General features: G+C 36.0%; 1 protein-coding gene across 1 annotated transcript in view; it reads left to right on the top strand.

Moving 5' to 3' along the window:
• fbxw4.L (F-box and WD repeat domain containing 4 L homeolog) overlaps positions 1-16,388 on the top strand; it is a gene marked incomplete in the record, with an annotated part of 129,340 nt that overhangs the window by 28,577 nt on the left and 84,375 nt on the right. Inside the window, 4 exon segments of the mRNA NM_001097827.1 lie at positions 1,079-1,174; positions 2,276-2,461; positions 6,040-6,172; positions 10,533-10,625. Of these exon segments, the coding sequence (NP_001091296.1) occupies positions 1,079-1,174; positions 2,276-2,461; positions 6,040-6,172; positions 10,533-10,625 (508 nt within the window).

Genomic DNA, 16,388 nt, shown 5'->3' with positions numbered 1-16,388 from the left:
GACATTGTGTTGACTGATAAATGTACTGTTTCTGTTAATAGTTCTATCTACAGATGTTTTCAGTGTCGGGTTTGTAGTTGGAAGTTGGGCCTAGTGATGAGTTGGACCCTATGGGTCAAGTGGGGTTGGGTCAGGCAGGTTGTGGGCAGGTGCCGGGTTGTATTCACCGCAGCCCTTCCTTAACCTCTCTGTGCTATCCCAGTCCCACTATTGACATTGCTGCACTTACAAATATACTTGCACTTACCCTGCCCTTCTGGTGACGTCAGAAGTGGGGCAGAAGTTGGGTTTGGATGGGCTTGTCAGGCGTAAAAAATTTTCAACGCTTGCCTTTTAAACATTTTAGGCAGCTGGTTTTGTGGTCTTGCAAAGTTTTTTCTTCCTACTGTCACAGGGGATTCTAAAATCACTTGCCCATAGGAGGAATCTACAGAAGATGCTATGGAAGTGACTTTGCTTCCACCATTAAGGTTATTGTCCCTTCCTTTCTCTTGTTACTTCGGTTGCAAAGGGTTGTGGTCAAATTCAGGTTCAGACCAGTTTTACCTCTTTTTATAGGGGTCCTCAGTAAGACCTCACCTTGAATATGATGTGCAGTTTTGGGCTCCAGTCCTTAAGAAGAATAAAAATGAGTTGGAGAGAGTGCAAACACATGCAACTAAACTGTTAAATGGGAGGTTCGGAACATTAGAGGACATTTAGACAGATGGGGAGGATATTTTTCCCAATTAAAGGATCAACGCATCAGAGACCACAACTTTAGATTACCGGATCAGAACTTTCATATGAAACAGCATAGGTGGTTCTTCACAGTGAGGACAGAGAGGTTAAGGAATGCCGTGCCGGGTAATGTTGTTATGGCAGATTCTATTAAAGGAAATCTATACCCCCGAACAATGTAGGTCTCTATAAGTTATTATAGAGAAATTAAATATAGCTAAATTCTACTTCATGAGTAGTATGGGTTACAACTTTATGCCGGATGAAGTATTTTAATAAACTGTATGAAGCTAGTTCTTTGATTTAAAATTATATGTATTTTTCTTGATCTAGCGAGTATAATGTTATTTTCTTACAGTGCTTCTTGGATTCCAGTAAAGGAAAGAGTGCGGGTCTCTCAGAACTGGAAAAATGGACGTTGCAGACGCAACATCTTACTCAAATGGAAACGCAAGTAAGTGCTATTTAAGCTGTTATTAACATTTGTAAATATAGCCATTTTTGGTTATTCATAGTCTTAACAAGGAAAATCTGCAAATCCAATTCTAAAAGCATCATATTATTAAAAAGATGTTGGCTGTTATGTAATCATATATGTTTGCACACAATTTTTGCAAGCTTGTAGAGTGCTACTGAAGCCATGGCATTACCAGGGTAATTCATTGTTACATCCTAAAATAATAGAATAATTCATTGAAATTCCTCCTTCTTTCCAGCTTTCAAATGGGAGGTCACTGACAAATGCTCTGTAAGGGCAAGGCCAGACATGACGTTTTTACTTTGCGTTTTTAAAAAAGAACAGCCAGGCATAAATACGCCACTGAAACCACATGTGACCGTCAATGTGCGTCCTTCATGCGTTTTTCAGCACGTAGGATTCTTTTCGCAACATGCACTTCTCATTGTTTTCATTGTTCTCATTGAGAATTTGGACGCCTTATTTAAAATACACTGCATATTTAAGTGTGGTTTCAAACGTGCAGATCCCATAGAGTCTATTGATTTGGTAGTTTCTTGACGTATTGGCGTTTCTGCTAAAAAACCCAATACTGGCGTCCTGTGGCGGATTTCAGCTTGCAAGTGCCCTGTGTGAATTGCCATAGTACGACTTCCATTAGTTTCAGTGGTAGTGCTGTTTATGCGTATTTACGCCTGAAAACGCTGCAGAAACGCCACGTCTGGCCTTGACTTAGGCTACAGATCTTTTTATTACTTGTCTTTCTATTCAGGCCCTCTCCTATTCATATTACAGTCTCTTATTCAAATCAATGTATTTTTGCTAGGGTAATGTGGACCCTAGCAACCAGATTGCTGAAATTGCAAACTGGAGAGCTGCTTAATAAAAAAAACAATTCAAAAACCACAAATAATAAAGAATGAAAACCAATTGCAAATTCTCTCAGAATATCATTCTACATCATACTAAAAGTTAATTTAAAGTTGAGCAACCACTTTAAACTCTATAATAATACATTGCTTTATTGAAACATTTTTTCTTGTTTTTTTCCTTTTTTTCACTGCTAACTGATTTTGTCTCTTTTTTTTCCTTTATCAGTTTAATGCCATGGATACACCTAGATGGAAATATATTGTACTTGTCTCAAGCAGAAAAAATCACAGCACACAAACTGTGTTCTAACAGCAATGGAGTACATAGACAACCCTTTGCTGTGTTTTTAAACCACCGGGAAGATGTTTGTCGATTTGTACTCAACAATTCCCATATCATCAGTGGAGGAGGGTAAGATTCTCAGGATCAAATCAATGAAGTCATATGTATGTACCTGTAAAAACATATTTTTGTTCTATGGGGAGGGATCAAACAGCTGGGTCTGTTATTGAGAAGGAAGTAATATATTTGCTTTTTGCATGGTAATGATTGGCCTGTTCTAAGAACTTATCAGTTTTTGTTTTAGTTTTTTTAATTATTTGCCATTTTTGTTGTCTCGTTTGCAGTTTAAAATGCTATATCATTGTTAGGATAACCAATAATGGCAACTAAAAATATCCTGTGTTATCCATCTTCCATCCTGACTTCCAAATCATTGCTTGATTACTAGAGCAACCAGGATGCCAAAGAGATTCCAAAGTTAAATAATTCAGAAACTACAAAACTGGAAGACCAAATTCAGTTGGGTATAATATTCTTCAAAAGCCATTTTAAGGTGAAATAATAATATAATAATACAGGTATAGGATCCGTTGTCCAGAAAGCTCCGAATTACAGAAAGGCCATCTCCCATAGACTCAATTTTATTCAAATAATACAACATTTTGAAAATGATTTCCTTTTTCTCTTTAATAATAAAACAGTACTTTGTACTTGATCCCAACTAAGATACAATTAATCCTTATTGGAAGCAAAACCAGCCAACTGGGTTTATTTAATGTTTACATGATTTTCTAGTAGTCTTAAGGCAGGGATCCCCAACCTTTTGAACCTGTGAGCAACATTCAGAAGTAAAAGGAGTTGGGGAGCAACACATGCATAACATATGTTCTGGGGCTGCCAAATAAGGGCTGTGATTGGCCATTTGGTAGCCCCTTTATGGAGTGTCAACCTACATCAGAGCCGGGCCAACCCGGCCAGGCGCCCTAGGCAACCTGGCCGGGCACGGCGCTGGCTTAGTGTGCGCCGGCGCGCATGCGCGAAACTACACGCCCGCGTGCATGCGCGAAACTACGTGCCGGCGCGCATGCGCGAAACAAGCGCATTTAGAACAGAAATTACCGACGCCAGTCAGAGAGACACAGGACCGGACACGGGGTAGGCGACAGAGCAGTGCCTGGCGCCCCCTCAGCTTTGCACCCTAGGCACGTGCCTACTCTGCCTACCCCTAGTTCCGGCCCTGACCTACATTGAGGCTCTGTTTGGCAGTACATCTGTTTTATTATGTAACCAAAACTTGCCTCCATGCCAGAAATTCAAATAATGTTTTGAGGCCACTGGGAGCAACATGTTGCTCATGAGCTACTGTTTGGGGATCACTGGCTTAAGGTATGAAGATCCTAATTACAGAAAGATCTGTTATCTCGAAAGCCCCAGGTCCCCAGCATTCTGATAACAGTTTGAATACATGTACTGCACTCTAGTGAGCCAGATTTGTTCAAACCATAACTAATTTGACCCCATTGGTTGTCACCTTAATTATATTTACTTGATCTTTCCTCCCTTAGTAAAATGTAAGAAAATCAGTGACTTCCTTTATTGACAAATAAAGCATGCATCTCGTGTTGCCTTGATGCCCTATATTCTCTCATCTAGGGAATAAAATTAACATACACATTAAATACATAACAATTGAAAATGCAAGGTAGATAAACTTTTTGGAAATGCTATTTGGTGTCTCTTTGATGCTTATTTCTTTTTGTCCCAGAAGGCGAAACACATTTTGCCCTGACATGTAAAATGCAGACTTTGCCATTGCAGGGTATCTGATCCAGAAACCTTGGCTGAGGTCATGTTTATTTTGAAGATTCCCACTAAAAATGCTAGTATGTGCACTTGAGTAGGGAGCTAATCCCCTTCATGAAAGAGATTAAACAGTTTGTCTCATTCTGTGGCAAATTAGTTTGCAGTTCTCTAAAGTGTGTTTAACTGGCAAGCTTGCTGAGGCAAGTAGGAAGCCCCACAACACTAACAGTAAAGTACTAGCAACATTTTACAGCATTTGATTATTGATGCTTAGGTAAAGTTGTAGGGCAGAGACACGCGGTCAGATTCGGGGAGATTAGTCGCCCGGCGACAAATCTCTTCTTCTTCTGGGCGACTAATCTCCCTGAACTGCCTTCCCGATGGCTAGAATGTAAATCGACGACAGGATGGCACTCGGAGCACTTCGTTTTCCGAAGTTGCCTCACAAAGAAACTTCAGACGACTTCGGAAAACGAAGCGCTTCGAGTGACATCCTGCCAGTGATTTATATTCTAGCTGGCGGGAAGGCAGCCTAACAACTTAGTTTTCTGAAGTCGCCCGAAGTTGCCTCACAAGGAAACTTCAGGCGACTTCTGAAAAACAATTTGATCCGTATTTGACCGTATTAGTTTGTTTTAGATGTTCTCATTTTTTCTCCTATTTTCTCCTCTCCTATTTATATTTAGAGAATATCTGAATTTATAAGAGTAAAAAAAAAAAATCACCTGAATTCGAAATTCGACCTCATAGTCAGTCGCCCAGTGACAAATCAAATTTATTACTGTAAAAATAAATTCACATGAATTTCACACTGAAATGCCTTTCCGCCGGCAAGAATGTGAATCGCCAGCGGGAAGGCATTTCTGTGTGAAATTAATGTGAATTTATTTTTACTCTAATAAATTTGATTTGTAGCTGGGTGACTATGAGGTTGAATTTCGAATTCAGGTGAATTTTTCTTTACTCTATTAAATTCAAATATATTCTAAATTCGAATAGGAGGTTATTTAAGAAAAACTTTGAACATCTAAAACTCAAACTAATAGTCAAATTCGAATTATTCCCAGGGTCAAGGTTTGATAAATTTTGAATTTCAAATTCGAATTGATTTTGGATTAATATCAATTCAAATAAATCTGCCCCTATGTGTCTGATATGCCATATCACAGAAGCAAATTCAAAGCCAATATTAGCCAACACATTTTGCCGGCCCTTCTGAAGTTGGGGACATTTTGAACTGTCAAATACATGGAATAATATAGACCTTTCCTTGTATATTGGTGAGCAATGACCTTTCGTTTCCACTGCAGACCTTGCAATTAAACCCAAATGGATATATTTATTATATACAGGTATGAGATAAGTTATTTGGAAACCTTTTATCCAGAAAGCCATCTCTCAGAGACTCCATTTTACTCAAATAATTCAAATGTTTAAGAATGATTACCTTTTCACTGTAATAATAAAACAGTACCTTATACTTGATCCCCACTATGATATAATGAATCCTTATTGGAAGCAAAATAATCCTATCGGGTTTAATAAATGCTTAAATAATTTTTTTGTAGACTTAAGGCATAGAGATTCAAATTACAGAAAGACCACTTATCTGGAAAACCACAGGTCCTAAGCATTCTGGATAACAGGTATCTTACCTGTATTACTAAATAATAGCATTTTGATCTATATGTTACCCTTAATTACTTGTTTATGCCATTAGTAGAGCTTGGGCCCTTATATGCATAGAAAATAATTTTTACCAAGATTTTTACATTTTCATAACAGTCGTTTTTGGAAGATCATACAGATTTACATTTACAATGTCAATTTCTGTCGCTTTTTAGCTGTGAATATATGACTTGTATAGAGCAAAACTAGTGGTTGTAACTGCAATAATTTTACAGGGATGGAAGGATTGCCATTCATAAAGTTCATAGCGCCTTCAGCATTCACTTCACTGCCCATGACCAGGATGTAAACTGTGTGGACTGCCACAGGGGAATAATAGTCAGTGGATCCAGGGACCGAACTGCAAAGGTAAGATAGAGAAAATTTGCAAGACAACTTATGTATGTGAGATATTAGTTCAGTCATGGATAATGAAATGCAGCTTAATTCGCCAAAAACAATACTTTTAGGATAATTTATCTATTTTATATCACTGATTGGCACTAACATCCCATGGACACTATGTGAAGAGACGTTTATTGATTGGACATTTTCTTTTGGACACATGGAAATCCATTGGATCTTATCCGGATATTTAACAAGGGGGAGGGGCTTATAATCACCACCCCAACCACCCCTATTTAAGTTGTTTTTTGAGTGTGACACAATAGGCTTGATAAAGGGCCCAGAGGGGTCCAAAACTTTGCCCTTTTGTGATGTAGATATGGGCTGAAATAAATCACCTTTGGACACAACTTCAACAAACAGTTGTGCATCCGAATTTTTTGCTATTTCTCCACTGACCCCTATGCAAGGGAAGGGTCTTCCAGGTAAGCTCCCTGCACTTAAAACAAGTGTTTATTTTGGGATTGGGTTGAGTTCTCCATTTTCCTGCATTAATTCGAAAAAAGCTTGTCATACTTGAATTTTAGTTAATGGTAAAATTACACCAAATTTTTACTTTCACTCTTTAGTAAATATTCTCCATAGACTCCATTTTATTCAAATAATGCTATTTTTAAAAAATGATTTCCTTTTTCTCAGTAATAATTAAACAGTAGCTTGTACTTGATCCCAACTTAGGTAGAATTAATCCTTATTGGATGCAAAACAATCTTATTGGGTTTAATTAATCATAAATGATTTAAGGTACGAAAATCCAAATTACAGAAAGACACCGTATCCTGAAGATCCCATGTCCAGAGCATTTTGAATAACATTATATAACAATATTAGCCCCCCCTGACAAATTTGTTGTACTGAATAATAAATCTTAAACTGACAGATGTTTTCAGTATTTGAAATTTAAAAATAAAACAATTGAACCTCTATAAGGGTTTTTTTTCCTTTCACATTCACATGTTTTTTTGGAAAAAAATCTTGTTTTTTAAAAAATCTAAAGTAAATCAGCATTCTGTTCACAATTTAATCATTTGTGGAGAATGTTGTTATTGCTATAACAACTTCGTCTTTTGTGTTATAGACCCATAATTGTATATAAGATTTTATATATTTTTTTTTGACTCAACGCTTTTTAAATTACAGGCATAGGATCCATATCTGTGAACCTGTTATCCAGAAAGCTTAGAATTACGGAAAGACTCAATTTTATCCAAATTATCCAAATTTTTAAAAATGATTTCCTTTTTCTCTGTTATAATAAGACAGTGTCTTGTACTTGACCCAAACTAAGATATAATTAATCCTTATTTGAAGCCAAACCAGCCTATTGGGTTTATTTAATGTTTACATGATTTTCTAGTAGACTAAGGGGGTTATTTATTAAAGGTCGAATTTTAGAGTTATGTGTGCTTTTTTAAACCTTGAATGAACTCACATGGTTTCTAATTTAAGAAAAAACTCGAATGGAAAAACTTGCATCAGCGAGTTCGGGGGTTAACCACAAGAAAACTGGAATTGATGAGCGTTTTTTCGGTGAAAAAAATAACTCGAATTGATCGAGTTTTAGAGCGAAACCCCCCGAAAAAGACTTGAACATCATGAAGGCTTATTAACATCTGCAAATGGTTCAAGGGACATCTGCCATTGATTCCTACATGACCTCAACAGGTCTAAAGGTGGCCATAGATGCACAGATAATATTGTACAAAAACATTTTCGTACAATATTCGGTGCGTGTATTGTGGGAAAAAAGCTGACCAATATTGGCAGAAGACTTGGATTTTGGTCAGCTTGTCGATCGGCTGGACAAAAGTTTTTGATTGGGTGCCTTTGAAGTGCTGAATCATCAGATTAAGGTAGAATTCTATTGTTTCTATCTGTGTATCGGCTCTACGATTCAGCTCTACACGTGTTTCCAAGATAGTTTGTAATTGTTATCTATGGCCACCTTTAGATGGTGTATTTTCGGATTCAAGCTATTTCCAGGGTCGGGGAATAATAAATCACAAAATTTTAAAAAAAGAAATCTAAAAAAAAAATTAGATTTTGACCAAAAAAAACTCAAAAACTCAATTTTTTTGGTGGAAAACACAACTAGACCCTTGATAAAGTATGAAATACTTTATACAGGTCCCGAGCATTCTGGATAACAGGTTTGGGAATTATGTTGGCTATAATGGGAATAAATAAGAATTGAATGCAGCAAATGTAGCAAAATGTTGTAGCAGTGCTTTTTCTAATTACTATGTCATTTTTATTTTTGGTTTCCAAAATATGTTAAATTTGTATCTTAAGCATAAAAGACACTCGTACACTTCTCAGAAACATATGTACAGCCTTTTACTCTTACCTCTCTAATACATTGTAAATGTTTTAGATTTTTTTTTTTACAAAAAATAGATTCACTTTAAATGCCCTTTCAAAATTAATTTACAGTAGTAAGCCTATTATAAATTCATTTTGAAAGGGCGGATTACTTTAATCTGTATTTGTTTGTCAGCACATAGTTATATATATATTTGAAGTGATGTTTTTCAGTTACAATGAATGAGTTACAAGTTAATGGGTTATGTGTAGAAAGCATGGATGCTCTTGGGGGCTCTGCTGAGTGTTGATTACAGTTAAGCCTGAAGAAGCTGCTAATGTACATTCCTCACTGATAGGCATGAGATAGGCTGCTCCCAGCAATATTTTTAACCTGTGGGAGATAGGGAAGCTTAGTAGGGTTAAGCTTGTCTTCTTCATTTAGTTACTTTTGGTGCTATGCTAAATTCCTGTTGACACGTAAAGCACACAATCCCCTCTCTTATCAACAAATGTTAAAAAAAGAGATTGGATTTTTTTTTGAAGAAGCATCTTTCTAACAACAATAAAGCAGTTGTTTCAGAGTGTTAAACAATTAACCTGTAAGTCAAGCTGTCGTTGAAGGTGATGTCTTAAGCATTTTCTTTTCTTTTAATACAGCAGGATTTTGTCAAATTTTTTTCAGTTTTAGTTCAGGTGGATGTGTCTTCTTTGTAGCACTAATAATATAAGTGTAAGAGGTCAACAAACTAACATATATAGATTTACATGTTAAGGAACTGAGGATTGTAAATAGAATTGCTTAACATCACATCACATAATTTCCCTAATATGTTTTTTTTTTACCTTTAGTAAAAATATAGTATTATCATCTCTGCCCCACACTTTCAATCTATGTTTTGGGATTTAAAGCACAAGTAGATTTAGTGGTTTGCTATAAATTAGGTACAGCTGACAATAGTTCTCCATCCCAGACTTATTGAGTTACAGATAGTTAATGCATAGTGAACGATTTTAATCACAGAAGAGTTTTGTTACAATAGAGATACAAGGCCTTCAACATCTTTAAAGGGGTGGTTTACCTTTAAAGTTAACTTATAGTTTACTATAGAATATCCTATTCCTAGCAACTTTCCAATTGATTTTCATTAAGTCTTTTAATAGTTTTATTTTAAAATTATTTAGGGATGCATATGTTCGGGATTCGGCCAAGATTCTGCCTTTTTCAACAGGATTCGGATTTGGCCAAATCCTTCTGCCCGGCCGAACCGAATCCTAATTTGCATATGCAAATTAGGGGCGGGAAGGGTAATCTTGTGACTTTTTGTCACAAAACAAGGAAGTAAAAAACATTTCCCCCTTCCATAATTTGCATATTCAAATTAGGGTTCTGGTTCGGTATTCGGCTGAATCTTTTGCGAAAGATTCTGGGGTTCGGCCGAATCCAAAATAGTGGATTCGGTGTATCTCTAAAATTATTTGCTTTCCTTTTCTGCCTCTTTCCAGCTTTCAAATGGGGGTCACCGACCCTAGCAGCTAAAAACCTTTTGCTCTTTGAGACTACATTTTTATTGTGTATATTACGTATTTTGTTGTTACCTATGTAAAACCACAGTTCCTCTCTACACTTAATTAGGGATGCACCAAATCGAGGATTCAGTTCGGGATTCGCTGTTTTCAGCAGGATTCGGTTTCGCCCCAATTCCTTCTGCGTAGCCGAACCGAATCCGAATCTTTTGTCACAAAACAAGGAAGTAAAAAATGTTTCCCCTAATTTTCATATGCAAATTAGGATTTGGATTCAGTTAGGTATTTCACTAAGGATTCAGGTGCTCGGCCGAATCCAAAATAGTGGATTCGGTGCGTCCCTACTCTTAATACATGTTTTCCTATTACTCTTAAAACCATGTTTTCTATTTACATTGCTTATTGACCGGCAACACAAGGTGAATTCTTAAATCTTTACTAATTTGTTATCCTATATAATATACTGCATTTATTTTTTATTTCTGTTGCCTTGCAGGTGTGGTCCATTTCACCTAGCAGAGCTGGACACTGCCTCCATACCATTCAGACAGATGACAGAGTATGGTCAGTTGCTATAAATCCTACATTAAGGTAAATATTAAGATATTTTAGCAGACTGTTAAAGTATCACTGTTATGAAATGTAGGTGTCACGAAAACTAATATGTATTGCAACATATTAAAAACAGATTTGTTTCTTACAAAAAGTCTTCCTGCCCTTACTGCAACCCACACTACACCTTTCCAGTGCTGTTAACTCAGAAATAAACGGGGAAGAAAGGTTTAAAAGTTCCTGCAGTAGCTTGAAACTGCAATCCCAAAGTATAAAACACATCAATGGACAGATTTATCTATTTTTGCATTTGAGAGGAAAAAAGGCAGTATTACTGAAATGAAACACAAAAAATTAAGCTTAAACAATTTCTTTCCGCAATTGCATTTTCTATTGTTGAGTACTAGCATATTAAAGAAAAAATAGGCTTAGTCACATTTTATACCCCAAGAGTATTTGAAAATCAGTTCTGCGCCTCAGAACAGATAAAATCCATTCCTCTGTAATAAGTCCTTTCCTTTTTCTGCAAATCAAGGGCCCTGTAATACATTAATAAATACTGCAAATGTGGAAACCTTCTGAATTGGTTTTCTAATCTTTATGCAAGCCTTGTTTAAATGTGGTATTAATAACTCTTATATGATAAGATGATATATACATACCTGAAAAGAACCTTAAGGGTAAGGCCACACGAGGAGATTCGGGGAGATTTTGTTGCCTGGCGACTAATCGCCTTGTCTTTTGAGCGACGCAGTTCGGGGAGATAGTCGCTCAAAAGACGAGGCGATAAGTCGCCAGGCGACAAAATCTCCCCGAATCTTCTCATGTGGACTAGCCCTAAAGGACAAGGAAAGCAAAAACACTGCTTGTGCTAATTTGTTAAACACCCCTCTGGTGATCAGAGTCGCTAACCTTTCATAGCATCCTGGTGTCTAGCAAATTGACACCTTCTGGTGTTTTTGTTTCTGGTGAGATTGCTTGTCCTTTAAGGAGAAGTGAATTGTAAAGTGGGGATAACACTGAATTTGGGAGTCACTGCTGTAATTATATTGTCCTTTAAGGACAATTGTGATTAAAGGAGTTGTTCACCTTCCAAACACTTTTTCAGTTGAGTTTTTTCAGATTGTTCTCCAGAAATAAAGACTTTTTTCATTTGCTTCCCATTTTTTATTTTCTACCGTTTTACCCAAAATCTACAGTAAGTTTAAAGTTTATGGTCTGGCAGCTCAGTAATTCAGGTGCAGATACTGAGTTACAATTTTGCTACATTAGTTGATCCAATTCTCAGAAGGATCTATGGGGAATGATAGCAACTATTGCGTCAATTCCAACAGCTGCCTTTAATGAAACTCGGTGATTCTGCTCAGCACGGACAAAGATAAGGAATGTATCAGCTAAATGTATCAATTTAGAACAGTTTAGAGAGTATGCGACCCCCCCCCTCCCAGAACAGCTTTAGAAATGGGTTGCTGAACCTGGGCAAACTTTGTGAATTTTATTACATATGGGGGTATAGATTTATAGCGAGGGATCTCCATAAAGCTGAATAAAATTAGTATTAGCATGCTCAGGAATATGGGGATTTGTAAACCAGTTACCATGCTACCAAAAGAAGCTTGTCATTTCTCTGTACAGGTATGTGACTGGTTATCCAGATAAGGAATATTTCCATAATCTGGATCTCCATAATGAAAGTCTGCTTAAACTGTTTAAATATTAAATAAACCCAATAGAAATGTTTTGCCTCCAATAAGTATTAATTATATCCTAGTTGGGATCAAGTACATGGTAATGATTTATTATTATTATTACAGAGAAAAAGGAAATCATTCTTACAAATGAGAAATTTTTTACTACAATGGAGTTTATGGGCTTCCTGTAATTTCAGAACAGATTCTATACCTGCATTATGATTTTTTTTCACTTTTGCATGTACAGGTATGGGACCTGTTATCCAGAATGCTCTGGACCTGGGGGTTTCCAGATAACAGATATTTCTGGATCTTCATACCTTAAGGCTACTAGAAAATTATGTAAACATTAAATAAACCCAATAGGCTGGGTTTGCCTCCAATATGGATTAATTATATCTTGGTTTGGATCAAGTACAAGCTACTGTTTTATTATTACAGAGAAAAAGGAAATAATTTTTAAAATTTTGTATTATTTGGATAAAATGGAGTCTATGGGAGATGGCCTTTCCATAATTCAGAGCTTTCTGGACAACGGGTTTCCAAATAGCAGATCCTATACCTGTATTATTATAGGGTTACTTCAACTTAAAATGGCTTTTGAAGAATATTGTACCCAGACTGGTTTTGCTTCCAATAAGGATTAATTATATCTTAGTTTGGATCAAGTACAAGCTACTGTTTTATTATTACAGCGAAAAAGGAAATTGATTTTCAAAATTGGTATTATTTGATTATAATGGAGTCTAAGCGAGACATCCATTCCATAATTCGGAACTTTCTGGATAATGGGTTTCCAGATAATGGATTCCATACCTGTATTGAGAAAAATATATTTTTACAGAAAAAGTATAATATAGTAACTGAGGCATATAAATAAACTGATATTTGCTTGAATATATGATATTTTCCTAGCTAAAGTAACACCGCCCCCACCCCTTCCTCCTTAGGACATCCCCCAAAAGTGAGAGAACCTTTAAACTCTTCATGATCTTTTTAAGTTTTGGAGCCATGTGCGACTTGTTTGGTTTTAAAGATGACTTGCATTCGGTCTCGTTTTAAGAGGCTTTTTGTTTTCTCTCCCATATTGCCACTGCACGTCTTCTACTGTGTTATTTGCACTTTACGTTATTCGTTTACTGTTGAGGTTAGTGCCAATATTAGACCTTTGATCTCCAGAAAGTACTGAAATGCTCTTTTACAACTACCTCCAGCTCTGTTTCCATTTAATCTGTTATTTTTACTGTTGCACTACCGTAAGACAGGATTGATTTTTGTCTACAGACTAATGGAATTGATGAGTTTATGGAAAGATTAGTTTTTTGGAACTTCTGCACTGGTTTTTGAAACCATTTTTTCCCTTACTCATGACACACTAGTCCTCTGCGAATAAAGTAATATATTTTCTGAGCATGGATCTGCTTTGAGCTCGGGCATGGCGAAAGAGGTGAAATTGATCAGTGACTGGCAGTGACCCTAATAATGAGTTTCCTTTGATCGTCAGGGGTGCCCCTCTTTAAAATCACTGCTCTTATAACTTGTAAAGGATTTTTCAGGATCAAAATAACACACGGTCTGGAACGGCAAAGAGAAAATGTAAGCCAAACATCTTTAATGTATGATGCAAAATTTATTTCAATTTAGAAGTTTATAACACTGCTGATTTTTCAGTAACTATTCTCCATCTGCATGACCTTAGGGAGAAATAAATACTGAAGTTATTTAATGCAAATAATGAGCTTATTTAGGAGTTATTGGATAACAAATACAGGATAAAAAATAAATACTTCATTTTTAGCTTATTCAAGTCTTAAATATTTATTTTTACTTATGTCTTTACAGCAAGCAAGTTAATCATATCAGCAATAGAATTTAACCCTAGTTCTATGTTTTTCAGCAGGTGGGAGTGTTGCTTTTAACTATTGCTGAAAACCTGGACAGGCTTAAATGATGACCTTTTGAGCCTGTCTCTTGTCTGGACAGTGTCGACTTTCTCTTTGGGCAAATTTAAAGCCGAACACACCAGACTTGCACACTCTCACTGTCACAATATTTACCCAGTATGTTTTCTTTTTATGCGCTGGATGATAGACTGGATCTCAGAAGATTGTTGTCCTCAATGGATAAGTTTGAATCAGTCACCCATTTTTCTCCCTCTGCTAAAAGTCCCCACTCAGGCTGTATATACTTTTCTGAATTAGAGACAATTATCCACATCATTAATTCTCCAATTTGATGACTGATATAGCAGTGCCCGCAACACACTACTGACCTCAAATAATGAAAACCCCGCTTGCTTCTTAACATACTGATGATGAAAGAAGTTAATTTAAATTCCTGGGAGTAAAGGTGTCGGCTAACCCATAAACCTGTCTCTCCACAACTCAACTCAGTCATTGAGTAGGAAAGGGGAGTATAGAAGAAACGGAGAACAGAAGTTATTACAAGAATATTATAGCCACACCAGTCCATATTCTATTGTGGGCCAGGTATTAAAGTATTGCCTCTTTTAGACATATCAATTATAAAGTGTATCTAAGTGATAGACATTAATGTCTGTGTAAACCTGAGAGCCTTGATTTTTTTCAGTAATAATAAAAATTGGCATTGCCCCCATTTTATTATTGTTGATCATACCATTCTCTGTAAGTTGAAACAAATACTTCATCTTAATTATTGACAAGGAAACAGCAAATCATGTAATCATAACCAAAACTCCATCTGCTGGTTTTAACTGAGGTATTTTGTAGTTGTTCCTTCAAAATTTTACAGCTTTCTTAAATATTTTGCAAATGTAAAGATTTTTCATGACAAAATATAATGACTCAACAGCTCTTTGTAAAGGTCATGGTGTCATTGGCCCTAACTGTCTACGCACTTCCTATATAGTCCATTAACCCTTGGAATGCTGGCTTTCAGACTTTGGACCAGATTCAATTCAATGAGAAAAAGTTATGTTTTAGTTTATCGCGTGAAAACTCATGGATGATATTCCATTTGAGGTGAAAAAACTTTTTTCTCCAAATTCAGTTCTCAGTTTTTTCCCATAGGCTTCAACGTCCATGTGATGAACAGTGAGATAAGCTTTTCAGAATTGAATTGCATTTCAAATTGAATCTCTTCCATCAGTTTTCACGCGATAAACCTTTTGCTCAATTAATTGAATCTGACCCTTTAAGAAAGAGAGAGCTGTTGACACATTTTCATCATGATTGTGTAAAATTGTGAATTGCTGCAAAATTGATGGTTTTCAACACTGAATGTACTGTACACTTACCATTGACTTCTATGAAATCTCAGCAGGTCTTATCTGAAATGATTTACAATTCTATAAAAAAAAATTGTGATCATTTTTTATTATATTGTGAAGTGTTGACCTTGTGTTTTGACAAATAGACCTCTAAGTAAAGGAGTGTTGTTCCAGATATTATTACTATTATCTTCAAAACTGTTATCCACAAATGTTCAAATTAGGGCATTGACATTTTTTAAATAGTTCTTTAATTTGTACAGATTAGAATTTTCTCTGTAAGATTTAAAGAGTGCCTTGATTTTGATAAGAAGCACAAATCCATATTGATGGCAAAACCATATTTTTTTCATATGTAAAAGTTTTTAGCATCCTTTTAACTGGTTGTTCACCTTCCAACACTTTTTTCAGTTCAGTTGTTTTAAGATAGTTCACCAGAAATAAAGACTTTAACAGTTACTTTCTATTTTTAACATTTTTTTCAAATATTGAAATATAAAGTTTCACCCATTATGTCTTACTGATGCAGTCTGAGAGCAAGGTCACCGACTCTGTAAACTAAATAATGAATAATATTCCACAGATGCTGCTGAGAAAGGTCTCAACTAATTCACCAAATTGTAACAGTTCAGAATCTGCACTTGGATCAGTGAGCTGCCAGACTGAAACATTAACATTAAACTTTATACTCAAGTTTTGGGAAAAAAGTCAAAAATAAAACTTGGAAAGTAACTGAAAAATCTGAAAACAACTGAACTGAACAAAGTGTTTGGAAGGTAAACAGCCCCTTTATGTTATTGTTCTCAGAGAAACTTTGTATCAGGAAAACCACTGAATATGAACTCAACATGTACAAGAG

This window comes from Xenopus laevis, chromosome 7L, assembly GCF_017654675.1.
Source record: "Xenopus laevis strain J_2021 chromosome 7L, Xenopus_laevis_v10.1, whole genome shotgun sequence".
Classification (NCBI taxonomy): domain Eukaryota; kingdom Metazoa; phylum Chordata; class Amphibia; order Anura; family Pipidae; genus Xenopus; species Xenopus laevis.
The sequence above is the reverse complement of the archived record's forward strand: the minus strand, read 5'-3'. Positions and strand labels throughout refer to the sequence as shown.